This window comes from Phasianus colchicus, chromosome 1 (genome assembly GCF_987193195.1).
Source record: "Phasianus colchicus chromosome 1, bPhaCol1.hap1.1, whole genome shotgun sequence".
Classification (NCBI taxonomy): Eukaryota; Metazoa; Chordata; class Aves; order Galliformes; family Phasianidae; genus Phasianus; species Phasianus colchicus.
The window spans coordinates 131,243,453-131,258,089 of record NC_143436.1 but is presented as its reverse complement, the minus strand read 5'-3'; the positions used below and the strand labels follow the sequence as shown (position 1 = coordinate 131,258,089).

The 14,637-nt window shown below is 38.5% G+C and overlaps 2 protein-coding genes across 10 annotated transcripts in view; one reads left to right on the top strand and one right to left on the bottom strand.

Moving 5' to 3' along the window:
* LOC116230793 (cohesin subunit SA-2-like) overlaps positions 1 to 2,370 on the top strand; it is a 58,383-nt gene extending 56,013 nt beyond the window's left edge. For all 4 annotated transcript variants that reach the window (XM_031596161.2, XM_090126364.1, XM_090126356.1 and 1 more), the window contains one exon: positions 1,403 to 2,370. In XM_031596161.2, the coding sequence (XP_031452021.1) occupies positions 1,403 to 1,411 (9 nt within the window). In that variant the 3' untranslated portion in view covers positions 1,412 to 2,370. The remainder of the gene's footprint in view (positions 1 to 1,402) is intronic.
* Positions 2,371 to 3,556: 1,186 nt separating this feature from the next.
* Positions 3,557 to 14,637, bottom strand: part of PPP2R3B (protein phosphatase 2 regulatory subunit B''beta) — a 48,593-nt gene continuing 37,512 nt past the window's right edge. For 5 of the 6 annotated variants that reach the window (XM_090126382.1, XM_090126395.1, XM_031596162.2 and 2 more), the window contains 8 exons: positions 14,128 to 14,214; positions 13,556 to 13,712; positions 12,397 to 12,445; positions 11,389 to 11,478; positions 10,227 to 10,402; positions 6,695 to 6,813; positions 6,443 to 6,549; positions 3,557 to 4,314 (listed from right to left, as the gene is read on the bottom strand). In XM_090126382.1, the coding sequence (XP_089982508.1) occupies positions 4,170 to 4,314; positions 6,443 to 6,549; positions 6,695 to 6,813; positions 10,227 to 10,402; positions 11,389 to 11,478; positions 12,397 to 12,445; positions 13,556 to 13,712; positions 14,128 to 14,214 (930 nt within the window). In that variant the 3' untranslated portion in view covers positions 3,557 to 4,169. The remainder of the gene's footprint in view (positions 4,315 to 6,442; positions 6,550 to 6,694; positions 6,814 to 10,226; positions 10,403 to 11,388; positions 11,479 to 12,396; positions 12,446 to 13,555; positions 13,713 to 14,127; positions 14,215 to 14,637) is intronic. The other variant, XM_031596163.2, reaches the window with a different exon arrangement.

Sequence of the window (14,637 nt, the reverse complement as noted above, 5' to 3'; positions counted from 1 at the left end):
GAGGTCTCCTTCTTCAGGACATCTATTTGTGTTTCTGAAGCAATTGGTACTGCAGCATGTGGGCATCCTTAGATACTTTGAAGACCAGGTTGGTGGGATTATGAGAAGATCCTGTTTCCTTTTCCCATATTGTGAAGCTTTTAATTATCATAGAATGGCAGGGTCACCAACCACCAGACCAGGCTGCTCAGAGCCACATCCAGCCTGGCCTTGAATGCCTCCAGGGATGGGGCATCCACAGCCTCCTTGGGTAAAATGTTCCAGTGTGTCACCACCCTTTGTATAAAAAACTTCCTCCTAATATCTAACCTAAACCTCCCCTGTCTCTGTTTAAAACCATATTAGGAGCCCTTTGCTGCAGTGCTTCATGCTTCATATTACTGATAGCTTGCAGAGATAGTACTGCCATAGGCCTGTAAGAAATGATATCTGTTTCAAAAATTGTGTTTGCATTGTGCTTTTCAGATAAAACAAAAACCAAAAAACCAAAAAAATCCCAACAACTTGGGATCAGCCCAGGGCTGTTCTTTGCTTTTTACCCTTTTCCATTTGGAGTTGTTATTGAAACTAGATTGTCCCCAAACCAGCTGGGGATTTAAAGGGAAGCATGTAAGTATTGTGGGCTGAGTGGCAGCTAGTGTAGCTTGGAGTTTATCCTGAGGGCACTGTGCCTCTGGGATCGGGTAGGAGAGTGTAGCCAAACTGCAGCTGCCTGTCTGGGTTTCAGCTTAGCTGAGGAATGAGTATTTGGGGCAGTGAAAGACATGGGACGGTGGAGTGCATGGACTCAAGTAGGCTGTTGTACACCATGGGTCTTGCAGCAGTAACTGGAATGAAAGGGGAAGAAAAGAGAGGGTATGAGGCTTCTTGGGCTGCAGCTGGTCACTGCCCTTCCTTCCTCTGAAGGTTTGCTGTGTCAGCTGTTGCAAGGGCTGAGCATTTCCTTCAATTTTTTTCTCTTGCATTTCCCTCTGCTCTCTGAACTTTTGATACAATGCAAATAGTGTTTCACTGAGTTTTTGGTAGTGATTCAGGTAACCCCTTGATTTCTAGTGGCTATCTGGGGTCTAACAACAGCTGCATTCAAAGACCTTGGCTGATGGTTTACTTTTTAAATGAGGTGTTCTTTTAAGTTAATGATTTCACCTCATATCTGAGTAGTGGACTGACTGACTTCAACTGGAAGAAAAAGTAGTAGGCTTTGCTCAAATGTAAAAATATTTGCTTAGGCAATGGGCCTGGAGCAGCTCTACTGAAGATAGATAACAAAAGAAATTAATTATATCAGTGGACACATCACTAAATGTTTGGAAGCTTTGTTTTTTTTCTCATTCTTTATGTGCCCCTATGTGATGTTTTCTTGATAGTGTGAGACTGACTTTTATTTTTTCTTCTGGTATAGGACAATTAACAAACTGAGAAGATGAAGAGAAATGAAGAACATGGTACCGTTTCGTTCTTCAAATTGTAAAACTCAACAGTGTGGTTGCAATGGCATCAAGCAAGGCAGCAGGAGATGTGTGTCAGGTCAAGTCCCCCCCTGTAGGCACCCACCCTGTGCCAGTTTCTAGCACTGTGGTTGAATTCTCCGCACTGCTGGTTATGGGGATTCCTGGTGTGATGGGTGGTGTGCTTCAAGGGTGGGAGAGCTGTGAACATCATTACTCAACTTCATCCTTGACTTCCATGTGGTCTTGGAAGAAATTCCAATCCAAGTATTGGAATCAGGGTACTAACATACTCTGACTTGAAGACTCTGCCCTGGCTCTGATCTCATCTATTTATTGTTCTGCTGATGCACTCCTTACCTTCTGGGGTGCCCAGGATGACTGGATAAGTGTGTATCATCTCCTTGTACACAATCACAGCATAGGGAGAAAAGAGCCTGCGGGGTGATGCCAGGTGACTTGGACCCAATCATCTGAAAATATTCCTGAATGCCAGTGCTTACAGAAATGGCGTTTGTTGCCTGTGGGGATGAGGGCATGTGCTCAAGAGACTTGATTCAAGACTTGTAGCAACAAAGAAAACAACAGCGGACCAGCTGAGTATTTTCCTCTGGAATAAATTCTCCATACACTGTAATCATGTGGTATTTACTTGGAAAATGAAAAGCGTGAAAAGATAATGTAAATAGGCTGTAAATACGACCATTCATCATCATGTTTCCGTTAAGAGTTTGGAAATGATCTTTACACGAGTTGGTTGGAGGGAGGAGGCTGGGGATTTTTTTTTGCTGCTTTGCTGTACTGTAGAACTGTATGCTCCGTTAATCCATCAGCTTTATTTTTTTTTTATAAATATATGATGTACTCTCTCTATATATTTTGGATTGTAACTGTGTAAAATAAACCACATTAACCATTGCTATTCATGGGTACTGCAGGTACAGTAGCAACACAAAGCTCATGCCTCATCAAGCAGGGAAATGCTCTTAAAGTCATAAGAAAGTATGTGGAATGGAAATATTCCTTCTGGAGGAAAGTACAATAATCTTTCTGGGTATTGCAAGAAAAGGCATTTCTACTGTGATGCCATGATTTGCTCCATTAGACTATCAGGAAAAGAGGGGACTGGATAGCAGAAGTGTAATTGAGAGCAGGGATTAAGAAAGAGGCAATTCATTAACCACAAGGTAGCAATAATAGCTACCATGCTACAGCCTTTGCAGAGAAAATAGTGCTGTTTGGTGGAGAAATGTGGTAAAAGAGGCTGTTGCTGTAGGTGCCTGTGGACAAGTGGTTGTAAGAAACTGGCTTCCAGCTGAAGGATTTCAAGCAGAGCAAAGCAGAATGCTGTATTCTCTGAATAGCAAAACAAGTTCAGCGTTATCTTCTAAAAGAGCTCTTCCGCATGGCAACTTCAGGGAACAGAGCATAAACCTTTTGTCTGGTGTTCTTTACTGTTTTAAACCCCAAAATTACAGGGAGCACATCTCTCTGTCCCACATCCAGCTGTTCAGCATCACTGCCTTTGGGATGAAAAAGGCTGCTTGAGCTCAATTGCTCTGAATATGCAGGTTGGTGTAATTATCTAACCAGACTGCATACATTTGTAACCCCTAATACCTTAACTTCTTATTAAAAGAACCATTTAAATATATGTAGAACATAGCATTAATTAGAACTGTTACATTACACGTATGAAAATCTTTATTTGCAAATACAAACATGATTTTAAAACATTTTAAAACATCTACACTGCAACCAAAAAATAACTTACATCTTTCTGTCCATTTTTTTTTTTTCCCAACAAAATCTGTTTAACAGTGAGGCAACAATTTCAAGCTGCTGTGACACTGAATGAATATCCATGGAATGTGTCAATAGCAAACAACTGAAGGGGAGGACAGACAAAAGCACTGAATGCCCACAACAAATTAGTGCACATCACTGATCAGGTAACATTTATACAAAGGATTTTTTAAAAAATTGGTTCCTTCTACAAGAATTCAAACACTCTCATTTTGGATCAAGTATGAACACGAACAGACTTCACTATTAAATCGTCTTTTTATAATGAATGTCAGTGAAAACACTGAAGTTTAAAAGGCCAAGCAAAGTTAAAGTTGAGGCAAATAAGGACTACTCGGAGAAGAGAGAGAAGCAACTTGTTTCTGGCATTAGTTTTCCTTATGCACCAAAACGCTCAGCTTGTCCAGTGAAACTATCTGTAAGAAAGAGACGAATCCTGTGCTCACAGTAACGTCTCTTCCTTGGCAAGGCAGAAAAGCCCTAGAACCTGTATGAGCAAAGACGCATTGCCAGCCAGGTATGCATCGCCTCCTCACCTCCCAGCAGTACAGGAATACCTATTTACATAAGGGATGGAGATGGTCAGTGCACCACACGTCAACTTAGAATTACAGAGTTCTTTTAAAAACAGTAGATTTAAGTCAAATAGTGTTATTCTTCCAAGAAGGAATTATGCAACATCTGTAAATAAATATTTTAATCTCTTTTACAAACTATAGAGTATTGAATAAATACAAAAAGTTTCGTCATTCCATACAAATGCATTTCTTTTATGTAAAAGGTAGTCTGGTGATTAAATACTTTTAGCACAAAACTAAGCTGAGTTCCTGGAACCAAAACCCACTGAAACATATAGGTGTGTAGCAGACCTGCTGCAGACTGTCCCTTCTCTTCTGCAAGTGATGACTGCAACCGCTACTCAAAGTCCTCTTCATAGTCGTATTCATCCAAGTCTACATCAGCCAGATGGGAAGGCATTTCAAAAAACGGTCTTTTTTCCATTTGATACTTCAGGACGTTGGCCTTCTGATGGTCTACAGGATTCAGTTCAGCTTCATATCTAAAAACAGGTGACAAAGTTTGGATATGTTAGGAAGTGCCTAATGAAGCAGTCATGAGTACAAGGAAGTGAAAGGAAACAAGAAGCAGGAAAACAAAAGCTGACTGTTTACTGATAACCACCTGCTGATCATGGTGGATAACTAAGTGTGTAACTAATGTTAGTGAATGTAGCATTGGAAAAAGATGGGTGGTTGGACTGAGTGATCTTGTAGGTCTTTTCCAACCTTGGTGTTTCTGTGATTCTGTGATCAAAGAATGGACCATTTCCTGGGCTAGGCCAAGTACAGTTCATGTACATTTCCCCAAGTACTACTGAATCTCAGCCCAACGTGGGATTATTTCCATCTACTCAACAAGATTAGGCAACAAACAGGCTTTAGACACTGCAGTATCTATCCAGCACGAAACCTGTTTCCTGCTGCATTCTTCAAATTTGACTTATAATGGTATTATGCAGTGATAAGGAGAAGCATTCTCTCAGAGAATGACAGTGCAAAAAATGTTAATCACTAGAAATCCATCATGAATACTAACAGAGTAGAATAATAGAATCACAGAATTGCTCAGGTTGGAAAAGACCTTGAAGGTCATCGAGTCCATCCACAACCTCCTAAACAAACTGCCCTAAAGAGCAGCAAGAGCATCAGAAGCAGGAGGAAAGAAACGTTTTCACTTGTGAATGTGATTCCGTTGAATAGCTTCATAGACAAATCTATTAACCCAGTTTCAGTAACATTCCTGCTAAACCTAACACTTTGTAATAACACCAGCTAAAGATCAGGCTGAGTAAAAAACAGTTTGAGTCACCCCCTCCCTTTAGAAAACATTATTTTGCCCTTCCCAAAATCGTTGAAACCTACAAAATAGGAACCAAAACTCACTCTAAGAGTTGCTTTACTAAATTATGCATTTGAAAAAAAGGGTTTGGAAAATACATATATTCTACCAAAATGACCATGTTGACATGCAACCCTTTAATTTATAGAATTAATTCTTATAGAATGCTATCTTTCAGAGAAGGACTTGCTTTAAATAAATGCTAACATCTCAAATTTTTAATTCGCCTGTTGCATAGCAATACAGAGAGATGACAACAGCTTTTCCAGTCATCAAAAATAAAGGACAGCACAGATACTATTTGTAGGCTCTGTCTGTCCCGTACTCAGAAGATAGTTATTCAAACACTATCAAACCAAATGCAAAATTCCCATCTCTTTCCAAGCTCTTGTTTCTTCATGGAATACAACTTTCACACCTTTCCAAGATACTAGAGGAAATTTAAAAACGCTCTCCCCTTTTCACATACTATACATCACAGAATGGCTTGGGTTGGAGGGGACCTTAAAGACAATCTTGTCCCAGTCCGCTGCTGCAGGCAGGGACACCTTCCACTGCTGCCCAGGGCCTCATCCAACCTGGCTGTGAACACTTTGGGGAATGGACCTGCACCAACAGCTCCATGTCTTTCTTGTGCTGGGACTCCCAGAACTGAAAGCAGTTGGGGTCTCATGAGGGCAAAGGATATGGAAGGAGAATCACCTCCCTCTACCCCCTCCCCACACATCTTATGATGTGGCCCAAGATACAGCTGGCTTTCTAGGCTGCGAGGGCACTTCATCGCTGGCTCATGTCAAGTTTTCCCTCCACCAATGCCACTAAGCCTTCTCTGAAGAGACACTTTCATTCCACCCATCATCTAGCCTATATTTGTGCTTGGGATTGCCTCAGCCCTAGAGCAGGACCTTCCTTGTTGAACCTGGCCTTGTTGAACTCGATAAGGTTTCCACAAGCCCACCTCTTAAGCAGATCAGTCTCTCTGGATGGCATTCCTTCCCTCCTCCACGTTGACTACACCACAAAACTTGGCTTAGTCCACAAACTTGCTGAGGTTGCACGAAATCCCACTGTCTATGTCAACAGTGATGATATTAAACAGCACCAGTCTCAGTATGGACTGTTCAGGGCCACCACTCATCAGAGCACTTAAGTTACTCCTTCCTCCATCACTGAGCACATGGCTAAACACAGGCAACACACTAGCCTAGAAAAATAGCATGAGTGATAGTAGTGATGGTGAGGTTCTACAACAGTAGAAAGGCCATGTACCAGCTAAGTTGCATTCTTACCCATCATTCCACTGGTCACTTGCTGCCTCTTCTGCTACCAAGATGTCATACTCTTCAGCAGCATACTTCTCCCAGTCAGAGACCTCTGGACTTTCACCTTCACTATCCTAAGCAACCACATTGTGAGTTAGACAAAATTATAGTGATAATTATATTATCATTATCACATGCTAATTATAATGATTATTATATTAATGATTAAGCATGTACCTAGAAAGATTATTATTATTTATTTTACAGATTCATACTCACCCGCAAAATAGAAAATTGATCCTTCTGTTCATGGTCGAGGTATTTTTCAATGTTGAAAAAGGTATCAAAAAACACATTTGTCAACTTACATCTCTTTAAGTCATGCAGAGTAATTTTTCCTGTACACAAGAAATAAGATATTTAAAGCTGTGATTATCCTTTCTCCAAAAAGGAGAAATGTTACTCAAAAGTTACTGTTATGCTTAAGAACATTTGCTACTTATGCTCAACACAGTAGGAGGTCCAAATAGATGAAATACGTAACTTAAGTATTTCAGATATTTTCCTTTGCTTTAAATGTTATCCTGCTTCTTTCAATATATTGGAGTGAGATGCAACCTACCACACTTAGATTTAAAAAAAAACATTCAAGTTAATTATCCAAAATTCCTCAAGAGAGGGATGCCTCCAATGAGCTACTCATTCCTTGCCAAGAAGTGTTTGGGCAGCAGGTAGGAATCTCCTCTGGCAGCATCCCTCTCTCTTCCCTATATGACAGTGGCTCCCCTTTCTTTTTGCCTGAATTATTCTGCATTACATAAGTGAAAGTAACCCCCATCTCACTGAGCTCCTTCAGCTCTCACTTGGATAAGAATTTCTATTTGATCTGAACAATTCAAGTATATATTTTAGATCTGAGAGTGTGACTGTGCTTCATGCAAATGTTTTTTATAGAGAGTAGTTTTTCTTACTTGTCCAGCTTGACCAGTATTTACTGCTTGAGCAACAGGCTAAAAATTCAGAGGTGTTTTGTTTTATGAAGTGATTCTTAAGAAATTCTCCAATAATGGATAACAAAGCATTGGAAATACCTGCTGAGTTGCTTGAAAACGTTACCTTGTTTCAAGGCTGACTATTGAGCTTCCTCAGAAAGACTGAAGAATATCAGATGTGCAAGGAAGGACAGATGGCTATTGCTGAAAGTTAGGAATTTATTGATACGCCTCATCTAGAGCTAGTCTGCCACTGTCTGTCAAAGAGCAGCCAACTGCAGATGTTAAGGAAGAGCTCAATAGAAGCCAGACTTACAAAGTATTTCCTCAGCTTAGTAACCCAGCTTAGCAGCCTTTAACAATGTATGGCTCAAGGGCACTGGAGGGAAGTTGAGGCCTTGAATCTCAATTCCATTTGGAAATGGTTGCCACACATCTGCCACCATCTGAGTATATTCTGTCTAGCTTACAGCTGATGCTCCAGAACATCATAAATCCCTCACGGCACCTGTGTCGTATCTGTCAGACCCACACAGATGTCTGATGTATCAGGTCATCTCAAGTGGCAGCATCTCTCCACAACCAAGCAACTGATTTTGAATCCTAGTTATATAAGCTCCCAATTTAAGTTTGGCACCTATATTTGGTTCACTGATTTGCTCTCTAGTTTCCATTTACTGCAACGGGAGCTTAGAAAGCTAACACTCATGTAGACACCCACATTGTCTCTCAGAGACCAATAAGACTAGAATGAAATCAAGATTGCTAAATTTAGGTCTCTACAAATTCAAGAATTTGCTTCTTGGTACACAAGGCATCTTGAAACAAAACATATTGTATCATACAATATGATACAACTTGGTACAAATCTACCAACTGAAACATCAATTGTGAGGCTAGTTTTGTGTTAGGAAAACAATAGAAGAGCTTTTTCTTAATTTGTCTTTTCCACATCAGTTTTTATGAAAACCCATCAAATCTTCACAATTCGTTTTTGCTTTCATTGTCCCATACAACTCTTTCCCCTAGCTAAGGCCTTTCACAACCTCCTTATATCATCTACATCGTACGTCAGACACACATAAATCTCGTTTATTCGAGACACTACCAAAAATGTCTGCCTTTCAGGAGCATTTGGAAGGGACACCTTAAGTCTGGGATATTACTGTAAGCAACCATTTAACATAAATATTTTCTTAAGAGTTTATTTCACTTAATCTTTAATCCTCCCTCACTTTAGATTACGCATGCTGATCTTGGGTTTAATTCCACTGATATCTAGAGCTAAAGCTTCCAGCTGAAACATACATATTACATCTTTTTCATTTACAGTTTTATCACCTGCCTTTACAAGTGTTTTCACCTAGCAAATTCATATTAACTTTATTTAAATCATAAAGTGAAGCTTTTAGTTCTCTTAAACAAATTTTGAGTTATTTCAATTCTCTTAGTATGTGAAACTTCATGTCTTCATAAAAGACAAGTGTCTTTCTTTCAACAAAAGAAAGTTTCTGGTAATTTCAATACTGGAAAGGAAGTGGGCAACAAGCAGAACTATTAATTTATAGTCCAACCACAATTTTGTAGACAGTAAACAGAATAAACCTCTATGCACAACTGAAGCGACTCTTGAAATAATAGTAGGCAAAAGTCAGCGCCTCATCTAAAAGAGTACATAAATGCAAAACTTCAGCACAACTTTATATTTGGTAAACAAAAGCACAGATGTTCAACAATTTCTTTTTACTGTGAAAACAGCAGACATGAGCGTATGTAGTAGAGGTTACTACTCCTATCAAACACTTCAAGGACAAATATGCAGGTTCCACATTTACTGCGATCCAGAGCCTGTATAAGAATAGCAACCAGACTGTGTGCCAAATCCTTTTACACACTGAAGTCCACATTAAAAAGCATAGCCACAAAAAGGATTATCAGCGCTAACCACGGATGTGTGTTCAGACATTAGACTTAGATACATGCCAACCTCAGTTGTGTTGAGTTCAAGGAATCCTTGAAGACTTGTTGATCACAGCTACAAAAGTTTTTATCAAACTTGTGACCAATATCAGAAACAGTACATGGGGTAGAAGCCACGAACATGCAGTATGCAACCATTCAGCAATGCAGTAATATGCTTACCAAGGCATGCAAAATACTTTTAATATTTGTTATTCTATGATGCTCAATATGAGGTGATCATCATGTTCTAAAAAGGTAAACTCGAGTTTGATCAGTTAAAAGTTATACAAGCCAAATGCAAAAAGACAGAATGTAAGTCTGCTAAAGGCTGAGAGGAACATAGAGAAAGGCCAACATCTAAGAATAGCTCAACTTTCAGGTTTTTTTGTCTTTTTTTTTTTTTAAAGACTATTGTCATAAATTCCTTTTAACCTAAAATGATTCTGATCTGTAGAGACAAACACCATTCAGAAACTTCTATTTGAAGGAATCTCAGTTAAATGAGTACAGGAATAGGTAAGTAGTAAGTGAACAGAAGTCTCAGGAGATTTTCTTGACAGTATCACTTCAGCCAGGTGGTGGAAAAGATGTCATTTGAGAATAAACATGGCTATTATCCATTAAAAGAATTCAAGGAATTTTTAAGCAGCATATTCAATGTTAGTACAGAAATGAATGCTTGCCCATCCTTGGAAGATCATTCAATTAATAAACTATTAATAACTACTTAATAACTAAATAGACTTTAGAGAGATGACCATCCAAAGGCTTATTTTTGGTATGACCACGCTCTTAGTGGTTCTCTAGATCTTTATCCAAAAAGACAGGAGTTACAGAATGGAAAAGGGTTTTATTACCTTCATACTGTGGCTTCACGAGATCCAGCATCTGGCACAAACAATCTTCAAATGGCAAGGGTTCTATGGCCATGTTATCTAATTTTTGGCACTGTTCTTCATAAAAATACTCCAATTCATACATAGACAAAGCACCATCTCCATCAAGATCCATGCAGCGAAACCAGTATTCAATGCTGAAATTCAGTAATTAACAGCAACAAGCAGTTTACACAAGCATACAAGAATTTTCAGAATTTACAGTGCTTGTTTTATAGGCTATTCTACATACAGATGCAAAACTAGTTTTAAAACTACAGTCCATAATGCCATAGGAAGTCATTAAGCAAGAAAAACTATTGTGATAACAGCTTCTGGTATTTGTCCTTTTATGTAATATTATTTGCATTTGAAAACACACTTTTTAGTTGTGAGGGGGTGAGGAAGGAAAAAACTTAAACATGTGGCTTTACATAAAAATCACAGAATCACAGAATGGCCTGGGTTGAAAAGGACCTTAAAGATCATCCAGTTTCAACCCCCTGCTATGTGCAGGGTCGCCAACCACCAGACCAGGCTGCCCAGAGCCACATCCAGCCTGGCCTTGAATGCCTCCAGGGATGGGGCATCCACAACCTCTTTGGGCAAAATGTTCCAATGTGTTACCATCCTGTGTGAAAAACTTCTTCCTGATATCTAACCTAAATCTGCCCTATCTCAAGGGCAGATCATTCACCTTGTTCTATCACTATCAACCCATCTAAACAGTGATTGATAGGAGCCAAGTAAAAATACAATTGTGTATCTAAACTCAAGTTGTTTTCTCATATTGAGCAAGCCAGTAACACATCACACAGTAAGTTTCTAACAAACATTCTACTACTAATGCTAGCTGTACAGTTCCAAAGACACTGGTATCATGAAACAACTGTAGTTCCATTTATGTTAGAGCTTGTCTATAAGTAATCAACCTATAGCACATAAAGAAAAATAGTTATCTGCTTAGACATTAAAGACTTTTATACAGCAACAATCAAAGACATTGAGAAACAAGAATGATATAACCAGCTGGGCCAGTATTTTACTCATGTTTTTAGTGATTTAGTTTCTTAAGTTCTAGCTGAGCATCAGCAGTCTCCGTATAAGCCAGTCTTTATTTCTGATAAAACAAATACATTCTTACCTAGTTGGTGTCTTCTTGTCCTCTTCAGATATCAAAAACCAGACAAAATCAGCATAGCTAATTTTTCCATCTTTTTGCGCTTTTCTACCTCTTGACAATCAACACAGAACAGAAAAAAAAAGAGAATTTATGTCAAAACACCCAGGCTTTACTAAATAAAGATTATTTTCCTTAGTGCTATTAACTGTTCACCTACCAAAAGATGCAGTGTTTGAAGCTCACCTATCAGTGACTATGATCATTAAGGAAAAAGGACCTTATGAGTTCAGTTCTGTTGCTACTGCAGTGGATATTTAAAGAGGTGGCAAAAGAACAAAAAGGTGTACTCCATCAACTAGAAGTGTTTGGATGCAAAAAAAAGAAGATAAAAAGGAAACAGAACATTCATGAAGTATACGTGACAAGAAAATTATTTTTTTCTACTCATACCACGGAGCTCAGCACCCAAATACATTCTGATGACACACAATCAACCTTTCTAGCAAAAAGTTAGGTAAGCAGTTCACAGCTTGTTATGTTCCATTCCTAATCCTTCCCTACACACAGTTGTGTAAGCTGTAGACATATCTGTCCACTTCATTTGTTACTCATTTCAGCTTTTGTTTCTGTTTGTCAACCACATTCTAGACTTGTTTTTGCAACCCTGATGCAAGGACCTGTTGCAAATTTGATTGTACGAGTAGTATTTAAAATCCCAAATCCCTTTGAAAGCTTCTCAGGATTTAAGGATACGAGAACAACACCAGCATTTCTTCCCTTCCTTATTCCCATCCTTGCTATGCCATATAATACTAAGTGATGAGTGCTCGTAGTAATAAAGAAAGACTAAAGATCTTTGGCTGAGCCAAAGCTTTCAAGAACACTCTGGAGATTGTTCAGTATTAAATCCTGAAATTCAGGATTTCATTTCAAGGGGAAGTCGTTTAATTCTAAGGATAATGATACTCCATTTTGCAAGCAAATATTTATATATTAGACTTTATTTGAATCAGCATACAAAATAATTACCTTGTTACTGCTCCTGAGAAGATCCTCTCTATCATTCTACTCGATATTGCTGTGAAAGAAAGATTTAAAATTGTATCAGTGATGTACACGTTATTTTTACTACATAATGTCTAGCTGAAAAGTTTATCAGAAACCTCATATATAAACATCTGTAAGAAAGATCACCTACAATGCTCATTAATCCATTTGAGCCCTCGAACCAACCTACTTTGAATTCAGACGATGCAGAAACAGTGACGTAGCAGAAGTAATAACATTGGCTGATTAGTAAGATGGCATTTATTAGTTCTTTAACAAGTAAATCACGTTTTCAAATGCCATTACATTTTCACGTACCCTTGCTTTTGGCAAGTTCTGTGTGTGTGTGTATTTATAAACAGTGTACCTACTAGAGCAACCTCACAAATGAAATATTCCTGCCTCAGTGTCCTAAAGGAAAGACTTCTACAGGCAAGCTTCCAAAAGCAATCTGAATTATGCTCATTCTTTTTAATCTGGGATAATATTCCATGGTCAGTTAGTGTTTGAGTAAACTTTCTAGTCTTGAAGAGGACAATGATGACAAGGTACACAAACCATACAAAAAAATAACAGCTCCATAAAAGGTACAAGAACATTTAAAATAGGGAGTGTGCAAGAGTACAGAATCTCAGTGACTGTATGTTTTGAATGCAGAAAATAGAAAGCTACTAAATGATATTTAAAGAAAACATACTGCAGCTGAATAAATCAAGCCTTAAAATAAGCAAAGTAACAACGTATATTTGCCTTACTTTTTTCTCCTTCCATACCTTGCCATAAGTGTCACGCTACTTTAATAATAACAGATTGTTTCCAAAACAATCCCACTGGTAATACATCAAGAATTAAGTTTTTAAGCATGTAGGCTTGATCTGAATGGGGGGGGGGGGAAGTGAGCTATTTCCTCCTCTACTTCTTTGCCAAGATTGGAATTCAAATTCTGAGTTCTCTTCCAATCTGGTATTGCTGGACACAAAGCAGGATCAGAGGTTACTTGTCCTGTTTTATTCCCCTGAGCAAGGAGGATCAGCTACAGGAACAGACTCCTGAACACTGGCCTTTGCAGTTAACCACTTGTTTAGTTGAAAGCTTGCAAGTAATTTAACACATGTAAAGAAAGATGCTTCATTTGTCATACCATGATCATTATGTCGAGCTAAATCCTTCCGATCAATATAGAGGTCATGGTCTGTATCCAGCTCCCAAAATTTGCAATAGATAACATAGAAATGTTCATATGAGAAGTACTCTGTCAGCTGGTTAATATCAGCTTCCTCTTCCAATAATGCCACATTCTATTATCAGAAGGATAAACAGAACACATTAAAGAATTTTTAAGACAGCTGCTGAATCATCTGAGTTCTGATAACCAGACTAATATTACTGCTACCTAACAGTATTTCAGTGGAAGAATCATGACCTTCTGAGACAATGAACATCATACAGCATGACAGCAAAGACTTCACAGACAAGGTTGAAAGCTAAAGTATCCACAAAAGAACGAGATCAGCTAGACTTTTGCTAATCAGAGTTGCACATATACAGATCTACATAAAGTGACAGTTAAACATATTCTATAATAGGAGAATTAATATAATCTAGTCCCTACTAGATTTTGCAAGAGAAGGAAACGCCTATCTTTTTCCCTGAAGCATTTAGCTAGTGCTTGTTTTAAACTTGTAAAGACATCTTGCAAAAGATAGTACCTACCTGCAAAAAATTGCTTTTCCTGAGCTCATTGCAAGTGATTTTCCCAGACCAGGACCTATTTACTGTATAAAATATTCTCTGTATAACCTGTAAGAAAATAAAAAGGTGATCTCAGGCATGCCAAGAGAACAACCTCTTAAGCATTTGTGATCAAAAATAAGTCTTAGCTCAGTTGCATTACAGGACTCCATCTTCCCACCCAAATGAACGGCTTACAAGTCTGTTGTTCCCACTACTAATGAGAGAAGCATCCATGTGCTACGTCATATTATCAAGCTATTTCCAGCTATACCTAAACTAATCCAGGTAGTGTACTTCAGTGCTGCAGTACCCACATCCTACACAGTAAATGTGCAGAATACTTGCATGCTATGCAGAAGACGTTTATTGACAATTTCACTGCCATCCCATCTTCTAAGATTATAGGCAATAAAGCTATTAATATATTTCATGGCTTCAGATTTAAGGACCTGTATTTGCTATGAAAGTATTTCATAAATGAAGTAACAA